The sequence below is a fragment of the Cervus canadensis genome, chromosome 18, assembly GCF_019320065.1.
Source record: "Cervus canadensis isolate Bull #8, Minnesota chromosome 18, ASM1932006v1, whole genome shotgun sequence".
Taxonomy (NCBI): domain Eukaryota; kingdom Metazoa; phylum Chordata; class Mammalia; order Artiodactyla; family Cervidae; genus Cervus; species Cervus canadensis.
In genome coordinates, this window is record NC_057403.1 from 14,254,745 (window position 1) to 14,274,603 (window position 19,859).

The 19,859-nt window shown below is 47.7% G+C and overlaps 1 protein-coding gene across 1 annotated transcript; it reads left to right on the forward strand.

Moving 5' to 3' along the window:
- Positions 1-286: 286 nt before the first annotated feature.
- Positions 287-2,360, forward strand: LOC122421612 (oxysterols receptor LXR-beta-like). The gene is given in 2 exon segments (XM_043437770.1): positions 287-1,165; positions 1,168-2,360. Coding segments are annotated over 2 exon segments (1,332 nt in total). The 5' UTR covers positions 287-585; the 3' UTR covers positions 1,920-2,360.
- The last annotated feature ends 17,499 nt before the right edge of the window (positions 2,361-19,859 follow it).

Consider the following 19,859-nt stretch of genomic DNA (forward strand, 5'->3'; position numbering starts at 1 on the left):
AAGAAAACGGATATCTACTCTAGTATTCTGGCCTGGAGAATTCCATGGACAGAGGAGCCTGGTGGGCTGCAGTCCATGGGGTCCCAAAGAGTGGGGACACGACTGAGCGACTTTGACCTTCACGCCGCCCTACTGCCCAACATTTCATTGAATGGGGTCAAGAACTCTTCTGCCGGCCCACATCCTAGTTACCTGGAAACGCAAACTTCCGGCGGGCCCACGACTTCCACATTGGGCAGCCCATTAGGCTATCCCGGGACGAGCCGGAATTTCGTCATCGCGACTACCCGCCCACTCCCGGAAGTGACGCACGGTGGGGTTGCCGGAAGAAGTGGCGAAGTTACTTTTGAGGGGACCTGAGTCGCGGCGGCATGCCAGGGGCTACGGAGAAGAAGGAAGAGAAGGCAGAGCAAGGGAACAGAAGCAGTTCGCGCCGCCCCCCGGCTGTTTCCAAGGCAACGGGAGTAGTGAACCCCCCGTAAGAGAGGCCGCCCACGAGACCCTCGCGCGCAGCCATGAGCCCCGCCCCCGACTGCTGTTCGGAGAGGGGCGGTACCTGGAGAGAGGCTGCTCCGTGACCCCACCATGTCCACCCCTACCACGAATTCCGTGGACACCCCCTTGCCTGGAAATGGCCCCAGCACCCCCTCTTCTTCACCTGGGGGAAAGGAGGATGGTCCTGAACCATGCCCTGGAGGGGCGGATCCTGATGCCCCAAGCACTGATGGGGCCGCCTCAGCCTCCGTCGTGGTCATCCTAGACACAGCAGAGGAGCCGGAGCGCAAGCGAAAGAAGGGCCCAGCTCCAAAGATGCTGGGCGACGAGCTGTGCCAAGTGTGCGGGGACACAGCCTCCGGCTTCCACTACAACGTGCTCAGCTGTGAAGGCTGCAAGGGCGTCGTCTTCCGCCGAAGTGTGATCCGAGGCGGGGCCGGGCGCTATGCCTGCCGGGGCGGTGGCACCTGCCAGATGGATGCCTTCATGCGGCGCAAGTGCCAGCAATGCCGGCTGCGGAAATGTAAGGAGGCAGGGATGCGGGAGCAATGCGTCCTCTCTAAAGAACAGATCCGGAAGAAGAAGATTCGGAAACAGCAGCAGCAGCAGCAACAGTCGTCACCCACGGGCCCAGGAGTCAGCAGCAGCAGCCCAGCTTCTGGGTCTGGGGCCTCCCCGGAGGGTCCGACGGGGGTGGCCAGGGCTCCGGAGAAGCTGAAGGTATGCAGTTAACAGCTGCTCAGGAACTAATGATCCAGCAGTTGGTGGCGGCCCAGCTGCAGTGCAATAAACGCTCCTTCTCCGACCAGCCCAAAGTCACGCCCTGGCCCTTGGGTGCAGACCCGCAGTCCCGTGATGCTCGCCAGCAGCGTTTCGCCCACTTCACGGAGCTGGCCATCATCTCCGTGCAGGAGATCGTGGACTTCGCTAAACAGGTGCCTGGCTTCCTGCAGCTGGGTCGCGAAGACCAGATCACCCTCCTGAAGGCCTCTACCATTGAGATCATGCTACTGGAGACGGCCAGACGCTACAACCACGAGACTGAGTGCATCACCTTCCTAAAGGATTTCACCTACAGCAAGGATGACTTCCACTGTGCGGGCCTGCAGGTGGAATTCATCAACCCCATCTTCGAGTTCTTGCGGGCCATGAGGCGCCTCATCGCCATCACCATCATCTCAGCCGACCGGCCCAACGTGCAGGAGCCCAGCCGAGTGGAGGCCCTGCAGCAGCCCTATGTGGACGCGCTATTATCTTACATCCGCATCAAGAGGCCACAGGACCAGCTGCGCTTCCCCCGCATGCTGATGAAGCTTGTGAGCCTGCGCACGCTCAGCTCTGTGTACTCGGAGCAGGTCTTTGCCCTGCGGCTCCAGGACAAGAAGCTGCCGCCTTTGCTGTCTGAGATCTGGGACGGTCCATGAGTGAGGGGCCCAGGCACCCTGCCCCACCGCCCTGCACACCCCCAATGACTGGACACTGGGGTGGGAAGGAACCCGGCCGGGTCTGGGCTCCTGCTCTGCAGCTTGGAGCTCAGGCCTTGGCCCCCCGCCAGCCCTCAGGATGAGCCCCAGTTGGGGTCCAGGAGCATCCCTGCCTGCCCACTGAGTCTTCCTGGGAGGGCTGGCAGGGGTCATAGGTCCTGACCTCTGACCTCTCCAGCACTCCCAGCTGCCCTCCCCGCCCAGCTTACACCTCAAGCCTACCATGCAGTGCACCTTGAACGGAGGCAGGAGGGCCTGTGGCTCTCCCACAGCCCGGAGACCACAGGCTCCCCACTCTGCTCCTTTTATTTAATAAAAACTAAACAAAAACAAAAACAAAAACAGGAAAATAAAGTATGACTAGAAACTTAAAAAAAAAAAAAAAGAAAGCATCGCTACAAACAAAGCTAGTGGAGGTGATGGAATTCCAGTTGAGCTATTTCAAATCCTAAAAGATGATGCTGTGAAAGTGCTGTGCTCAATATGCCAGCAAATTTGGAAAATTCAGCAGTGGCCACAGGACTGGAAAAGGTCAGTTTTCATTCCAATCTCAAAGAAAGGCAATGCCAAACAATGCTCAAATGACCACACAACTGCACTCATATCACGCGCTGGTAAAGTAATGCTCAAAATTCTCCAAGCCAGGCTTCAACATATACGTGAACCGTGAACTTCCAGATGTTCAAGCTGGATTTAGAAAGGGCAGAGGAACTAGAGATCAAATTGCCAACATCCACTGGATCATCGAAAAAGGAAGAGAGTTCCAGAAAAACATCTATTTCTGCTTTATTGACTACGCCAAAGCCTTTGACTGTATAGATCACAACAAACTGTGGAAAATTCAGAAAGAGATGGGAATACCAGACCACCTGACCTGCCTCTTGAGAAATCTGTACACAGGTCAGGAAGCAACAGTTAGAACTGGACATGGAACAACAGACTGGTTCCAAATCGGGAAAGGAGTACATCAAGGCTGTATATTGTCACCCTGCTTATTTAACTTATATGCAGAGGACATCATGAGAAACACTGGGCTGGATGAAGCACAAGCTGGAATCAAGATTGCTGGGAGAAATATCAATAACCTCAGATATGCAGATGACACCACCCTTATGGCAGAGAGTGAAGAGGAACTAAAGAGCTTCTTGATGAAAGTGGCTCCCACTAAGGTGTGAGTCTTATCTGACAAAAAGAGGTACTGGTTCATTTCATCAGTCATTCACAGGTATCAATTCTCACCTCACACCAGCACAGGGTAAAGACCAAACCCGTGTCTCCTCCATTGCAGGCAGATTCTTTACCCTTCTTGTCATAAGACTCACACCTTAGTGGGAGTTTGATCCCTGGGTCAGGAAGATCCCCTGGAGTAGGAATGGCAACCCACTTCAGCCTGTTCTTACCTGGAGAACTCCATGGACAGAGGGGCCTGGCTGGCTACAGTCCCTGGGGGCGCAAAGAGTTGGACACGACTGAGTGATTAACACATCATATTAGAAAGTAAGGCACTTAAATGCTTGCTTCATGCCACAGAGACAAGGGCCCCTTGGCCATTGAGGTGCCCACTGGCATACAGGTTTAAAAAAACAACAACTTTGATTTGGCCACTTCTGATTGTTAATTCTTTGGCCAAATGACTCTCTCATGAATCATGACAGGAAGAGAATGCCTGACAATTGGGATTGTCTACTGGACTGGTGGGTCTCCTAGCAGTCCAAGGGACTCTCAAGAATCTTCTCCAACACCACAGTTCAAAAGCATCAATTCTTTGGTGCTCAGCTTTCTTTATAGTACAAATCTCACATTCATATATGACTACTGGAAAAACCATATCTCCAACTAGAAGGACCTTTGTTGGCAAAGTAATGTCTCTGCTTTTTAACATGCTGTCCAGGTTGGTCACAGCTTTCCTCCCAAAGAACAAGCATCCTTTAATTTCATGGCTGCAGTCACCATGCAGCCACAGGGTCTTTTCCAATGAGGCAGCTCTTTGCATCAGGCGGCCAGAGTATTGCAGCTTCAGCTTCAGCATCAGTCTTTCCAATGAATATTCAGGACTGATTTCTTTTAGGATTTCAGACTGAAAGGTTGTTGCTGAATGATAAGACGCGGGATTCTTGGCCTCCGGAGGAGACAAATTCAATCCGGGGCCAGAGACGAGGCTGGATCACTCAGAGCTTTTGTGTAATAAAGTTTTATTAAAGTATAAAGGAGATAGAGAAAGCTTCTGACATAGGCATCAGAAGGGGGCAAAAGAGTACCCCCCTCCTAGTCTTTAGCTGTATGTTATATAGTCACTCACAGTCTGTTAATGAAAAGAAAGGAATGTCATAAAATTTAGAATGGCACCAGATGATTCATCCCTGGCCATAAAACAATTGACTTGAATCTTGTAGAAGGGCAGAATACCAACAAATAGTTTCATTTACATAGATTAGGGAAACAATACCTGAGTAAGTAAGTTAGGCCGTTTGGCGGAACCAACTTGAAGATAGAGTCTGGGGTACATTAACATAGCTTAAGACAATATTTCCATAAGAAAAAGAAATGTATTGGTTAACTCAAGGTTTGAGAGTAATTAGCTTCAGGTGAAACCAGGTGTCATGGCAACACAGCATTTTAAGAGAAACCTCCTTTTAAATTTGTATAGAGAAGGAAAAACATATCGCTGGTTTTTTTTTTTCTCCTGCCGCTTAAAAGAGATAAAAATGTCTGGCACTTGCAGCCTCTTTCCTCCATTTGGAGACCCCTGGCCTTCCTGCCTGTTACCCTCTCAAGACGAGACAGAAAAGCTTAAGAATTCTCCCACAAGAGGGAGTAAGCAGAGTGGAGCAGGTGTTAGGGAGAGAAAGACAGGAAACCCCAGGAATCACCACCGTCAAAGAGAATAATACCCCAGCTGGAGGGAACCACCACAGACTGAAAGACAAGTCTGCTCCTTCAAATGTGAGAGCACCGATGAAAGACTACAAAAAAACCATAAAAATATCAGGCAGATGTGCCATCACAAATAAAACACTGCGTTTCCAATAAGCTACAACATGGATGAGCCTGGCTGCCATTATGCTAGTGAAGGCAGTTCCACAGGAAATTAGTTCCACTAATTTTTTTTTTTTGTCCTTAACAGTTTTGAACTGGACACTTAAAATGGTTAAAGTGGTAAATTTTACGTTGTGTGTGTTTTAGCACAATAAAGACCATCTCAGAACTATCTCCTGAGGGTAACCACAGAACAGTCAGGGCTGATAGCTGCACTGCAAGTGTTTCCCCCCGGCCCCATCTCCACCCCAACAACCCAGGGGTGAGGACTGTCTTCTGTGCTCAGGGCTCCCCATTTCGGTTCTTGGAGATGTCTCGGCTGTCACACAGCTTAACCTCAGCCTCCCTGACTGCCCCAGTGCTCCAGGTTCTGCTCCAAGGATTCAGTAAGTCTCGGGTCACCCTCTTCTGTGGGAGACTGGGCGCTGAGTTCACATCCTCCCAAAGAGACCTCTGCAACCCCAGAGTGCAGGGGGTCAGCCTGGTTCCTGACTGAGGGTGGAGAGACCCGTTTTCTAGATGAAAGCGTCTGCGGTGTGTGTGTGTGTGTGTGTGTGTGTAAGGAAAGGTGCGGGAGATTAGATCAGTGCTGTGAGACTCTAAGACAGTTTTACTCATGTTCAAATAATACTAGCGATTAATTACCCTTAAGTAGGGGCTATGATGTGGACACAGATTTCAGGCTCCTATATTCTTCTGGCCCTGGGAATCTATGGGTTCCTCCTCTTCTGTAGATATTCAGGTAACTGTAAGGGACTTGAACACCCACAGATTTAGGTTTGTGTGGAGGACCAGTGCTTGCTGACTTATAGTCAGTCCCCTTTGGGTTTGCTACACCCGGTAACTGTGTGAAGCTTGTGCTATTGTTGTAGGAACGGGGACCCCCTTCCAGGGCCCGAAGCTGGGCTCTTGTCTAACACTCAGAAAAGAATTGTCCGAGGAGACACATGTGCTGACAAAACAAGAGATTTTATTGGGAAAGGGCACCCGGGTGGAGAGCAGTAGGTAAGGGAACCCAGGAGAACTGCTCTGCCGCGTGGCTCAAAGTGTTGGGTTTTATGGTGATGGGATTAGTTTCCGGGTGGTCTTTGGCCAATCATTCTAATTCAGAGTCTTTCCTGGTGGCGCACGCATCGCTCAGCCAAGATGGATGCTAGCGAGAGGGATTCTGGGAAGTGGACAGACAGGCAGGGTCTCTTCTCGACCTTTCCCAAACTCTTCTGGCTGGTTGTGGCTTATTAGTTCCATATTCCTTATCAGGATCTCCTGCCATAAAACAACTCATGCAAATGGTTACTACGGTGCCTGGCCAGGGTGGGCCGTTTCAATCAGTGTGCTTCCCCTAACAACTCCCCCCTGAGAGACTTCATACTCGAGATGCTTCTTGGGAATTGGGGCAGAGGTCTCTTTTTTCTGTAACTTTTTTCTGTTGTGCTTGGGTGTAGGCCTGCCTAGCAGAGCAGAAGTCTCTCTCTACCTGATCTAAGTTGGGGTGTTCTATATTTGAAACCAGCTCCCACCCTTGTAGTAACATCAATTTGGCCTGGAACTGCTGGAGTCTGCTGGAGATAAACTTTGTAAGGAGTTGGAGTATACAGGGGCCAAATAGGAGGCCTAATAGGATAGTTATCACTGGACCCATGAATGGTAAGAGCCAAGAAGGGAAAGAAGGAGAACTCCATACACCTGTTGAACTTAAATCCCAGATCTTTGTAGCCTGTTCCAAAAGCCCTTGGATATCTTCTTGGACCTGCCCAGACTGGTTATAATAAAAACAGCATTCTTCCTTTAGATATAGACAAGTGCCTCCCTGTCCTGCAGTCAATAAGTCGAGGGCCTGACGATTTTGTAGGACCATTGCGGCTAGGGAGTCTAACTGGGATTGTAGGCATTGGAGGGTCCTCGCTGTTTTTTTTTTTTAATGGATACAGCAGTGTCGGTAGAAAGCTGCTGAAATTTATGTAAAGAAGTTCCCCCCACGGCAGCTCCTGTTAAACCAGCAGTCAGTCCTAATGCCAGGAAAATAGGGGTAAGTATTACGTATCCTCTGGTTGGTATATACTGGTAAAGGCAAGGAGGTATTACTCCAGGCCAGATCTATGTGGGGCGTGACATACCCTAGGGAGCAAGTTCCTGACCAAAAAGGTGGTAGGGATAAATAAGCTTTATCTCCACATATGAAATAGACACCATGACTAGGTTTAAGTTGGGCAGCAAAATGGGTTTGCCAAAGAGGAACAGGATTTTCATCTGCCTTACAACTGGAACATGGCATAATGGAACAGGGGCGGTCCTTTATCAGCTGGGAGGAGACTGTCACTCTGTGAGGCTGCCAGGGTTAATACCATGAAGGGCGGCCTGGACCTAAGTTTTAGCTTCCCCCGAAATGGTAAGATTCCCTACCCCCATCAGGTAACCTGGAGCCAGCCAATCAATGTGCGCCCAGTAAGAACAAAGGGAGAGCTGAAAAGCCCGCGAAAGCCCAGGTTTGAAAAAAAGCCCGCGAAAGTCTGTACCAATAGAATTGCTTTGCAAACATGTAACCAATCCTCTTAAGCCAGCTACTAACCGCTTTTGCATATCTTATAAATTTGTGTAACAAGCTTGAGCTCGGTGCTTTCTGACCCTGCACCACTGTGATGTTTGTGGCAGAAAGCCCTGGCTCGAGACAGTAATAAACTTCCTTTTTTTTGCGAGTTGCATTGTCTTGGAAGCCTTCTCTCTCTTCCCGCTTGGGGATTCGGACATCGGGCATAACAACTCCACTTGCTGCAAAACCGGCAGCAGTGAGGGCATTTAGGAACGGATTTAAGTGTTGTGAGGCATCTTGGGTTTTGTCCTCAAGGTAGAGAGTATTTCGTTTGGGCTCCCACCATAGGGTTAGGTTTTTAGGGGTGGGTACCCCTATAAGGAAATAACAGGGGTCAGAGTTGCCCGTCCGGTTTAGAAACCACGACGAACGGGTGTGGTTCTTTGGTCGTCCAGAACAGAACATGGATTTTTGAGACTGGTTAATGGCATCTGAGGAGAGCCTCATGTTCGGGGATAGGTATAGTGTGTCGGTTCTGCCAGAACCTCTAGTTCCCAAACTTTGGGCTAAATCATAATACCCTAGTGAAATTTCTAGGTCCCGGTTTTTCCCATCAGTTTCAACAGTGAAGGTCACCCCACATTGTGAGTCATCTAGATTTCTCACTGACACCCCTGTTAGGGAGTGGCTTTTTAGACAGATAGGGAAGGTCACTTGGGGGATGTTAGTTAAGAGAGAAAATAAGGGCTCAGGTGGGATTGCAGATGTCATCGAGGGGGTAAATAGAGACAGTTGTTGCTGGTACCAAGGCATGAAGTTTTTTTTTTTTTTTTTCCTTTTTTTCCAAAAGGCCATACTGCGACCAGATGGGGTGCGCTAAGTAACAGCCCGTAGCTCGGCTGGAAGATTGGGCCATTGATACCCTGGGATAGGTTGGACATATCCCCAACTTCTGCCATTAATGCAGATCCAGCACGGGCTGGTTAGGTTGAGTTGAGAAGCAGTGTGGTTTGCAAGTGAATATGCCTCGTTTAGGGAGAGATCAATAGCCATACAGGGAGATATGATTAGAAAGAGGAAGAACATCATATGATTCATTTTACTTATCTGAGGGAGGGTTGATGGGGTTCTGCTTGAACAAGAGCCTGAGATCTTCAACAGGTTCACAGGAATAGCTGTCCTCTGGCTTTGGAGTCTCAGTTTCTGTCTCCCCCTCCTGTAGGCCATAGGGTTCTATTCTAGAATTGTGGACCCAGGCAGATAGACCCTTCACTTTTAAAGCAGTTGAAGTCACTAGAACAACCTGATATGGCCCTGTCCATTTCTCGGACAGCTGGTTTGGACTCCCTTTTTCTTGCCAGGTCTTTACTAATACTTGATCCCCTGGCTCTACCTGGGGATTTTTCCAGTCTTCCTGTGGTTTAGGGAGGATCTGTTCTCCATACCGTTGGAGTTCTTGTTGAAACCTTCCCAGGTCAATTATTTGTTTTAAGAGTGTATTGGCATCCTCATCAAAGAACAAATCAGAAGTTAAGAATGGACGTCCATACATCATTTCATAAGGACTTAACAATAATGGCCGTTTGGGGGATGTCCGTACCCTCATGAGGGCCATGGGTGGCATATGTGTCCACTTATTATGTGTTTCTTGACATAGCTTAGCCAGAGCCCTTTTAAGAGTCTGGTTGGCTCTCTCTACCTTTCCTGAAGCTTGAGGCCTCCAGGATGAGCGGAGCCGGTATTTTATGCCTAAGCATGCGGCTAGGTTCTGGGATATGGTGGCTGTAAATGAGGGCCCATTGTCACTCTGAAGTGACCGAGGCAGCCCAAACCTAGGCACTATCTCCTTCAGCAGAGCTTTACAGACTTCTGTAGCTCTGTCTGTCTTAGTAGGGAACACTTCAATCCATCCTGTGAATGTGTCAATAAAGACTAGCAAATAAGAAAACCCTTGGGTCTTTGGCATGGCTGTAGAATCTACTTGCCAGTCCTCTCCTGGGTATGATCCCTGATGTTGGACAGGTTTAATTAGAGGAGGTGGCAAGGGTCTGGTTTCTGGATTATTTCTTAGACAGATATCACAATTCTGTGTGACCTGTCTAACAACCTTAGCTAACTGGGGATGGTAGAGAATAGACTTAAGCAAGATTTCTAGATTATTTCTTCCAAAATGGGTGCTCTTATGTAAGGAGTTAGTAATTTTTTAAACCGGAGAATCAGGGAGTATTATTTGGGCCTGAGCAGGCTGAAACCGCCCATGTGACCCAATCTCCCAGCCCCGCTCAGCATATCGGGAATGTTCCTCTGGGGTATAATCTGGAGTCAGGGTTTCCTTGGGGAAAAGGGGGCAGATAGCAGTGGCAGAGGTAGCTTCCCTGGCAGCTCGTCTTGCCTCTTGATCAGCTTTCCTATTTCCCTGGGCCTCTTCTTCTTGCCCCTTTTGGTGACTCTTGCAGTGGATGACAGCTAATTTTGCAGGAAGTTTGACTGCCTCCAGGAGCCTGAGAATGAGCTCTTTGTGTTTAATAGGAGAGCTTCGGGCACTGAGCATCCCTCTTTCTTTCCAAATTGCTGCATGGGCATGCAGAATGAGGAAAGCATACTTAGAGTCCGTATACACATTAATCCTCTTTCCTTCTCCTAACTCCAAAGCTCTTGTCAGGGCAAAAAGTTCAGCTTTCTGGGCTGAGGTGTCTGGGGGAAGAGACCCACTTTCCTTAGTTTTTTTAGGCTCGCTACAGCATATCCTGCTTTCCTCTCTCCTTTTTCTACAAAACTGCCTCCATCTGTGTACCAGTTTTCCTCTGGGTCAGAAAAAGGTGTCTCTGATAGGTCCGGGCGAGAAGAGTATAACTCGTCTATGATTTGTATGCATTGGTGATCCAGAGGGGAAGTAGGGGGATCTGGCAGTAAGGTTGCTGGATTTAAAGTCTGGCAGACCCTCAACTTTATTTCTGGAGTGTCAAGGAGGAGGGCTTGGTATTGGGTGATCCTTCCCCCTGTCATCCACCTGTCCCCTTTAGTTTCCAAGACTGCTTGCACCTGGTGAGGCGTATACACTGTGGTGGGCTGACCCAGGGTCAGCTTAGATGCCTCCTTCACCATAAGAGCCGTGGCTGCTACTGCCCGGAGGCAAGTGGGCCACCCTCTGGCCACCTCATCTAGTTGTTTTGAGAGATAAGCCACGGGTTGTAATACAGGCCCCATCATCTGCCCTAACATCCCAAGAGCAGTTCCTATCCTTTCAGAAACATAGAGTCTAAAAGGCTTCTCCAGGTTTGGGAGGCCTAAAGCTGGGGCTGTAGTGATGGACTCTTTTAGGGCATTAAAGGCCACCTTGCAGGTCTCATCCCAGTCGAGTGGCTCTTCTTTTTTCCCCCTTAACTTTTTATATAGGGGTCTGGCCAGATTGCCATAATTAGGAATCCAGATCTTGCAAAACCCGGTCATTCCTAAAAATCCCCTAAGCTGTTTTTTTGTTTCGGGGTACAGGGTATTTAAGATGAGGGATTTCTTCTTGGGGTCAAGCATTTTTTTTCCTTCTGTAATTATAAATCCAAGGTATTTTACTTGGGTTAAGCTAATCTGAGCCTTCTTGGGGGATACTCGATAACCCTTTTCATATAGGAAATTTAGAGTTTTACTAGTGTCCATTTGAGAGCTGGTAAAATCTGGACTAGCTATGAGCAAGCCTTCCACATACTGTATTAGACTACTGTTTGTTAAAGTTAATTCCCTTAGTTCTCTCCCCAAGGAAGTCCCAAAGATATGAGGGCTATCCCTAACCCTTGTGGTAGTCGAGTCCAGCAGAGTTGTATGGGCTCTCTTGTTTCCAAGTCCCGCCACTCAAAAGCAAAGAGTTTTTGGGATTCAGGATGGAGAGGAATGCAAAAGAAAGCATCTTTAAGATCCAAGACTGAGAAGTACTTGGCATTTCCTGGGAAATTGGGATAGGAGGGTATACGGGTTTGGGACTATGGGGTGGATGGGAACCACAGCTTCATTAACAGCTCTGATCCTGGACGAATCGATAAGATCCATCTGGTTTTTTAACGGGCAAGATTGGAGTATTGCAGGGGGACTCACAGCTGATTAGAATTCCAGTATCTCGGTATTTGTTAACTAATGGTCTAAGACCCTCAAGAGCTTCTGGTTTTAAGGGATATTGTCTTTTCCAGGGGTAGGGAGCATTTGGCCTCAGAGAAATCTTTACCGGTGGAACATTTATGGCTAAACCAGGGCTGGAGGAAAGGGACAGACTCCTCCTTTTCTACCTCTGACTGTAAATATTCAGACACTAGGCAAAGAAAATTATCGACTTCTACCTTTTTCCAAGTCACTCTGGTTTGGAGGCGGCAAAGAAGGTCTCTCTCCAGTAGGGGAGCAGGGCAACCAGGGATGTATAAGAAGGGGTGGGTTCCTTGCCAATTTCCCACCTTACAATGGAGGGGCTTAGTAAAATTCCGGCTTTAGGGTTTTCCATCTACCCCTATCACCATTTTAGTCTGGGAGTCTAAAGGTCCTAATCGGAAAGGAAGAACGGAGAAGGCAGCCCCCGTGTCTAAAAGAAAGTTCATATCCTTACCTTCTGTTTGTAGAGTCACCCAAGGGTCGAGAGGAGTGATCTGGATCTCACCATTCGCGGGGGTTTCTCGAGCCGCTGGGCACCGTCAGTCCCGGTCGTGCAGAACTAACACAGAGGGAGCAGGTGTAGGGGTCGTCATACGCCTTCCCTTAGGGCGATATGGACACTCCCTTTTCCAATGCCCATCCTCTCTGCAGTAGGCACACTGGGTGCGCCTCAGCCGCGGTGGATTGTTAAGATCTTTTTTTTCTTCTTTGCTCTCCCTGGGACTCTCGCATAGTGGCAGGATGAATCAAGGCCAGGATTTTAGCCTGTTGTTGGGCCAAGGCCTGGGTCTGCCTCTCTATTCTCCTATCTTTTCGGACTTCTTTTTGCTCCCCTTTTGCTTCCTCCTCCCAGTCCCTGTTCAAAAACACCCTATTTGCCTCCTCCACCAAATCGGAAATTGGGGGTCTCTGGTCCTTTTCCTAGTTTTTGTAATTTTCTCCTTATGTCTGGGGCTGCCTGGGTTATGAAGGAATGGGCCAACAGGACTCGTCCTTCCATACTTGTTAAATTTGTCTTGGTCAAGTTTTTAAAGGCTTTTGTGAGTCTGCCCAAAAAAAGAGCTGGATTTTCATTCTCTTCCTGTGTAACCTCTTTTATCTTATTATAATTAACAACCTTTCACACACCCTGGGTCATTCCCTGTAGTAGGCAAGTAATGAGGTGTCTTAAGGATTCCTTTCCTGCCCTTGTATTAGGATCCCAGTCTGGCTCTGTTGAGGGAATTGTCTCTTCGGCAGGGGCCAGACTGACATCTACCCGCTGTCTTTCATCAGCCACTTTTTAGCCTGATCTAGGATTCGAGGTTTTTCCTCATCATTACAACACCGGGTGAGGATGACCATTATATATCTCCAGGTGAGGGAGAAGTTAAGGCTAAGATGCTCAAATTCATCCTTAAATTTTTGGGGGTTCTCGGAATATGAACACAATTGTTCCTTGCATTGGGTAATGTCTTGCATAGAGAACGGAACATGAACGTGCATCGTTCCCCCCTCCCCATCTGGTACCTCTCTTAGGGGGCAGATTTTGTCTGAGGATGACCTTTCCTTCTGTAGAGGACAAAGCTTACTTCCTGATGGTAACCCCATGGGGGAGGGGATATATGGAGGAGGAGCCGAGGCGACTGGGAGTGACTCCCCTTCTGATCCCAAGACTTCCGGGCCCAGCCTCCTAACTTCTGGGCCCGGGGTCCTGACTTCCGGGTGTGTCTGACCCTCTCTTCCTCTTGGCCTCTCTGCTAAAGCAGGGGAGGTCAAGAGAAGGTCAAGGGGATCTTCTGTTTCAGACCTTGCTAAAAGGATTTTGGAAGAGCATTTATCAAAGTCCTCAAGCTTATATTTCCCCTTTTTTTCAGGATCCTGGTAGAGGGCCATAAAGGCCTGGACATAGGGAACTTCCTTGTATTTACCCTCACGTTTGCAGTATAGACTGAGCTGTAAAATGGTGTTGTGTCCAAGTGATCCTGACTGGGGCCATTTTTCCCCTCCTCCCAGGGAGTAAGTAGGCCAGTATTGAGTACAGTATTTGATAAGTTTTTTCTTTTTTAACCCTCCCAGTTGGTATCCCTCCTAGTTGGCCAAAAGACAACAGAGCGGGGTGTCTAGAGGGAAGCTAGGCTTATTTCCCATTTTAGCGATGGTATAGCTTATATCTCGTTCTCAAGGGACCAGTATTGGGGCGGATGCCTCTATATCTGACTCTAGAGAGATTGTAAGCTCTCTCTTGGTCCCAAAGGGCCCGATTGTATAAGCGCCAAAGGAAATGTTCGGTAGTAAGCACAATCAACGGGGCTGTAGGGCTGGTCCCAAAAGGTAAATTAACCCCTAAGGATGTATCTAGGGTGTTAATTTTCACCCAAGACCAGGTGCGACTATACTGAACCCCGTCAATCACTTCCACGTGGAAGCACTCAGCCAAATGCTCAATTAAATGGCTGAATTTATAGAAACAGGGCACCCGATGGAGGGCTTCTAATGCCCGATCATCTCCCCAAGAACAGAAAGCACAGTTGATGGGGAGCAGAGGGCGTAGCCTCTCTGAAAATCTCTTACAAAGACCCAGAACTTCAGGTCTAAGTGTTGATAGACAGAGTAAGTGGAAATAACTTGGGTCTTCAAAGAGAGGGAAGAGGGCCAGGTTGAGAGAAAAGGAGTGGGACGAGACAGAAGGTCTAGGAGTGGGGGAGAGAAAGAGAAAAAAAAGGGGTGGCCTTACAGACGTCTCCTGCCACCTGCAGACACCCAGGCGTTACGGGACTTTTCCCTGGGCTTCCAGAGAAGGGAGGACTGGAACTCAGCCCTACCAGAAATTCGAGTTCTCTGCCAAGAGGAGGTGATCAATCTCCAATCCTCAGCTTAAGCTGAGGCCCTTCGACCAGATTCCTGCGTCCAGGACCAGGGGACTAGAAAAATAGGATAGGTTGAAAAGAGGGGTGAGAAAAGAGGGGTCAACAAAATCTCTTGTTCCTTACCCGGTTGGGGCACCCTGGCCAGTTGTCTGCGTCAGGAGGAGACCAGGGACAAACGAGTCCCAGTTGCGGCCGCTGGGTCAGATCCGTCGGCAGGCGAGCTGGTCCTGGAGTACCCCGAGCGGTCTGGATGTCAGCCCCAGTAGAAATGGGGGTGTCCCTTCGTGGTCGCCAGTTGTTGTAGGAAGGGGGACCCCCTTCCAGGGCCCGAAGTTGGGCTCTTGTCTAACACTCGGAAAAGAATTGTCCGAGGAGACACGTGCTGACAAAGCAAGAGATTTTATTGGGAAAGGGCACCCGGGTGGAGAGCAGGAGGGTATTGGAACCCAGGAGAACTGCTCTGCCACGGCTCAAAGTGTTGGGTTTTATGGTGATGGGATTAGTTTCCGGGTAGTCTTTGGCCAATCATTCTAATTCAGAGTCTTTCCTGGTGGCGCACGCATCGCTCAGCCAAGATGGATGCTAGCAAGAGGGATTCTGGGAAGTGGACGGACAGGTAGTGTCTCCTCTCGACCTTTCCCAAACTCTTCCGGCTGGTGGTGGCTTATTAGTTCCGTATTCCTTATCAGGATCTCCTGCCATAAAACAACTCATGCAAATGGTTACTACGGTGCCTGGCCAGGGTGGGCAGTTTCAATCAGTGTGCTTCCCCTAACACTATTACTTATCATGGGCAGCAATTTTTAAAAATGGTGATAAAATACACATAACATAACATTAACCAACTTAACCATTTTAAGTGTACAGTCCAAAAATGTTAAGTATATTTACATGGTTGTGCACCCAGTCCTGCAAAAGTACGAATTCAAGAAACACCTGGAGTAACAGGCAAATTTGGCCTTGGAGTACGGAATGATGCAAGGCAAAGGCTAATAGAGTTTTGCCAAGAGAACGCACTGGTCATAGCAAACACCCTCTTCCAACAACACAAGAGAAGACTCTACACATGGACATCACCAGATGGTCAATACCAAAATCAGATTGATTATATTTTTTGCAGCCAAAGATGGAGAAGCTCTATACAGTCAGCAAAAACAAGACTGGGAGCTGACTGTGGCTCAGATCATGAACTCCTTATTGCCAAATTCAGACTTAAATTGTAGAAACTGGGGAAAACCACTAAACCATTCAGGTATGACCTGAATCAAATCCCTTATGATTATACAGTGGAAGTGACAAATAGATTCAAGGAATTAATCTGATAGACAGAGTGCCTGATGAACTATGGACAGAGGTTCGTGATATTGTACAGGAGACAGGGATCAAGACCATCCCCAGGAAAAAGAAATGCAAAAAAGCAAAATGGCTGTCTGAGGAGGCCTTACAAATAGCTGTGAAAAGAAGGGAAGTGAAAAGCAAAGGAAAAAAGAAAAGATATACCCGTTTGAATGCAGAGTTCCAAAGAATAACAAGGAGAGATAAGAAAGCCTTTCTCAGTGATCAATGCAAAGAAATAGAGGAAAACAATAGAATGGGAAAGACTAGAGATCTCTTCAAGAAAATGAGAGATACCAAGGGACCATTTCATGCAAAGATGGGCTCAATAAAGGACAGAAATGGTATGGACCTAACAGAGCAGAAGATATTAAGAAGAGGTGGCAAGAACACAGAAGAACTGTACAAGAAAGATCTTCACGACCCAGTTAATCACAATGCTGTGATCACTCACCTAGAGCCAGACATCCTGGAATGTGAAGTCAAGTGGGCCTTAGGAAGCATCACTATGAACAAAGCTAGTGGAGGTGATGGAATTCCAGTTGAGCTATTTCAAATCCTGAAAGATGATGCTGTGAAAATGCTGCCCTCAATATGACAGCAAATTTGGAAAACTCAGCAGTGCACAGGACTGGAAAAGGTCAGTTTCATTCTAATCCAAAGAAAAGCAATGCCAAAGAATACTCAAACTATTGCACAATTGCACTCATCCTCACATGCAATAAAGTGATTGCTCAAAATTCTCCAAGCCAGGCTTCAGGCAAATATGTGAACTGTGAACTTCCAGATGTTCAAGCTGGTTTTAGAAAAGGCAGAGGAACCAGAGATCAAATTGCCAACATCCGCTGGATCATCAAAAAAGCAAGAGAGTTCCAGAAAAACATCTATTTCTGCTTTATTGACTATGCCAAAGCCTTTGACTGTGTGGATCACAATAAACTGTGGAAAATTCTGAAAGAGATGGGAATACCAGACCACCTGACCTGCCTCTTGAGAAACCTGTATGCAGGTCAGGAAGCAACAGTTAGAACTGGACATGGAACAACAGACTGGTTGCAAATAGGAAAAGGAGTACGTCAAGGCTGTATATTGTCACCCTGCTTATTTAACTTATATGCAGAGTACATCATGAGAAATGCTGGGCTGGAAGAAGTGCAAGCTGGAATCAAGATTGCCAGGAGAAATATCAATAACCTCAGATATGCAGACAACACCATCCTTATGGCAGAAAGTGAGAAGGAACTAAAAAACCTCTTGATGAAAGTGAAAGAGGAGAGTGAAAAAGTTGGCTTAAAGCTCAACATTCAGAAAACTAGGATCATGGCATCTGGTCCCATCACTTCATGGGAAATAGATGGGGAAACAGTGTCCAAATTTATTTTGGGGTGCTCCAAAATCACTGCAGATGGTGATTGCAGCCTTGAAATTAAAAGATGCTTACTCCTTGGAAGGAAAGTTATGACCAACCTAGACAGCATATTAGAAAGCAGAGATATTACTTTGCCAACAAAGGTCCGTCTAGTTAAGGCTATGGTTTTTGCAGTGGTCATGTATGGATGTGAGAGTTGGAGGTGATGGAATTCCAGTTGAAGAAAGCTGAGGGCAGAAGAATTGATGCTTTTGAACTGTGGTGTTGGAGAAGACTCTTGAGAGTCCCTTGGACTGCAAGGAGATCCAACCAGCCCACCCTAAAGGAGATCAGTCCTGGGTGTTCATTGGAAGGACTGATGCTGAAGCTGAAACTCCAATACTTTGGCCACCTCATGTGAAGAGCTGTCTCATTTGAAAAGACTCTGATGCTGGGAGGGATTAGGGGCAGGAAGAGAAGGGGACGACAGAGGATGAGATGGTTGGATGGCATCACTGACTCAATGGATATGGGTTTGGGTGAACTCTGGGAGTTGGTGATGGACAGGGAGGCCTGGCGTGCTGCGATTCATGGGGCCGGAAAGAGTCAGACACGACTGAGCGACTGGATTGACTGACTGCACCCAGTCCCTGGAACACATTCGCCTGTGTCCCCTTGGACGATAACTCCCCAGTTCCCCCTTTACCTCAGCCCCTGGCCAACCACCATTCTACATTTTTCTCCACGGCTTTGACTCTTTCAGTACTTCATAGAAGTGGAATCATGCGATATTTGTATTTTTGTGACTGGCTTAGGTCACTCAGCATAATGTCCTCAAAGTACCTCCACATGGTAGCATGCATCAGAAGTTCCTGCCTTTTTAAGGCTTAGTAATATTCCACTTGGGTATAGACCACCTTGTGTTTATCCATTCTTCATGGATGAATGTTTGTGATGCTTCCAACTTTCAACTTTCCAAGTTTCTGGGAGAATCATGTGGATGGAAGAGTCTGGCAGGCTACAGTCAATGCAGTCGCAAAGAGTCGGATATGACTGAGCCACTTTAATTTTCAACTTTCAGCTCCTATGAATAATGCTGCTATGACCCTGGGTGTACAAATATCTCTTTGAGAATCTATTTTCATTTCTTTTGGGTGTACTTGCTGAAGTGGAATTGCTGGATTGTTGCAAATTATGTTTAACTTTCGAGCAACCACCATACGTTATCCAGAGCAGGTGCACCATTTGGCACGCCCAAGAGCTCATCAGCAGAATTTAAACAAGAAGAAAACACGGGTCCCGAGAACTAAATGACTTCCTCAAAGGCACATGGTGTTGGTGGAACCAAGATTCTAATCAGAGCTTCCTGGCTCTTTGAATGCTCGCTCTGAACCAAAGTGCTAAACTTGGACTTTGGAGTAACAGTCGTGGAAACCACCTGGCAGGTGACTTCTGTTAATTGGGTCAGTCGAGCCTTGCAGAGCTCTGTGGTGAGGTGTATTTCATGCCTCAAAGAGCAGGAAACAGGGTCCTGCCATTTCTGATTCAGAATGGAGACTAGACCTCTCTCCCTCCAGGCAGTTTTCTTTTTCTTTTTTTTGAATATAATTGCTTTACAATGTTGTGTTGCTTTCTGCTGCACAGCCACATGAATTAGCCGTGTGTACACACATATCCCCTCCCTCCTGGACTGACCCTCCTCCCTCCCACCCCCTCCCACCCTCTCGGTCCGCACAGAGCCCCCAGCCGAGCCCCCTGTGCTAACAGCAGCTTCCCACCAGCTGTCTGTGTTACACGTGGTCGTGTGTATGTTGTTGCTACAATTGCAGTTTGTTCCCCACCCCTCCCCGCCCTGTGTCCACAAGTTCGTTTTCTACGTTTCTTCCTCTATTCCTAACCTGTAAATGGGTTCATCAATACCATTTTTTAAAAGATTCTATATATTTGCATTAATATACAATAGGTCCTGTCACACAGAGTGAAGTAAATCAGAGACAGGCTGCTCTGGGGTGGGGGAGGCATTGGGGGAGAAAGTATACACGAATGTGTATGGCTGCGTCCCTTCGCTTTTCACCTGAAACTGTCACAACATTCTTAATCGGCTGTACACCAACACAAAATAAAAAGTTTTTTTTTTTTTTTTTTAAAAGAAAGAGGCCACTTTGGTTTGCTGATTTGACTGAGCCGGGCTAGAATCTGTCCCTCCCTACAAATTCCATTTCATTCTGTCCCAAAGCAGAGTTCCCATTTCATGTCAGTCTGCATGCAAACAGTGAAACAGAAGGCTACCAGGTTTCGGGATCCTTGGTGAAGATTGTGTGGAGTGTGAGTTCTCTGATCATGAAGACCCTTAAAGACACTTCATCCCTATCCAAGAAGGCAGGGAATAATGACGATGATAACCTCCCCTGAATCCACAGGACAGCAGGACGGAGATGGTAGGCACTTTGTGCAAAATCAGACCAGCTGAGAGGCTGGGAGCTCAGATGGGAACCAGCAGAACAGGTTGATTTCAATTAAAAAATCATCATTCTTATTCACTCAACTTTTACCGATTAAGTAGCTACTGTGTGTGCCTGGGACTGTGCTGGAATCTTTTGCTCCTGAAGAAGAAGAAAACTTTGCTTTCTAGGTTGTCTGGCTGATCTACT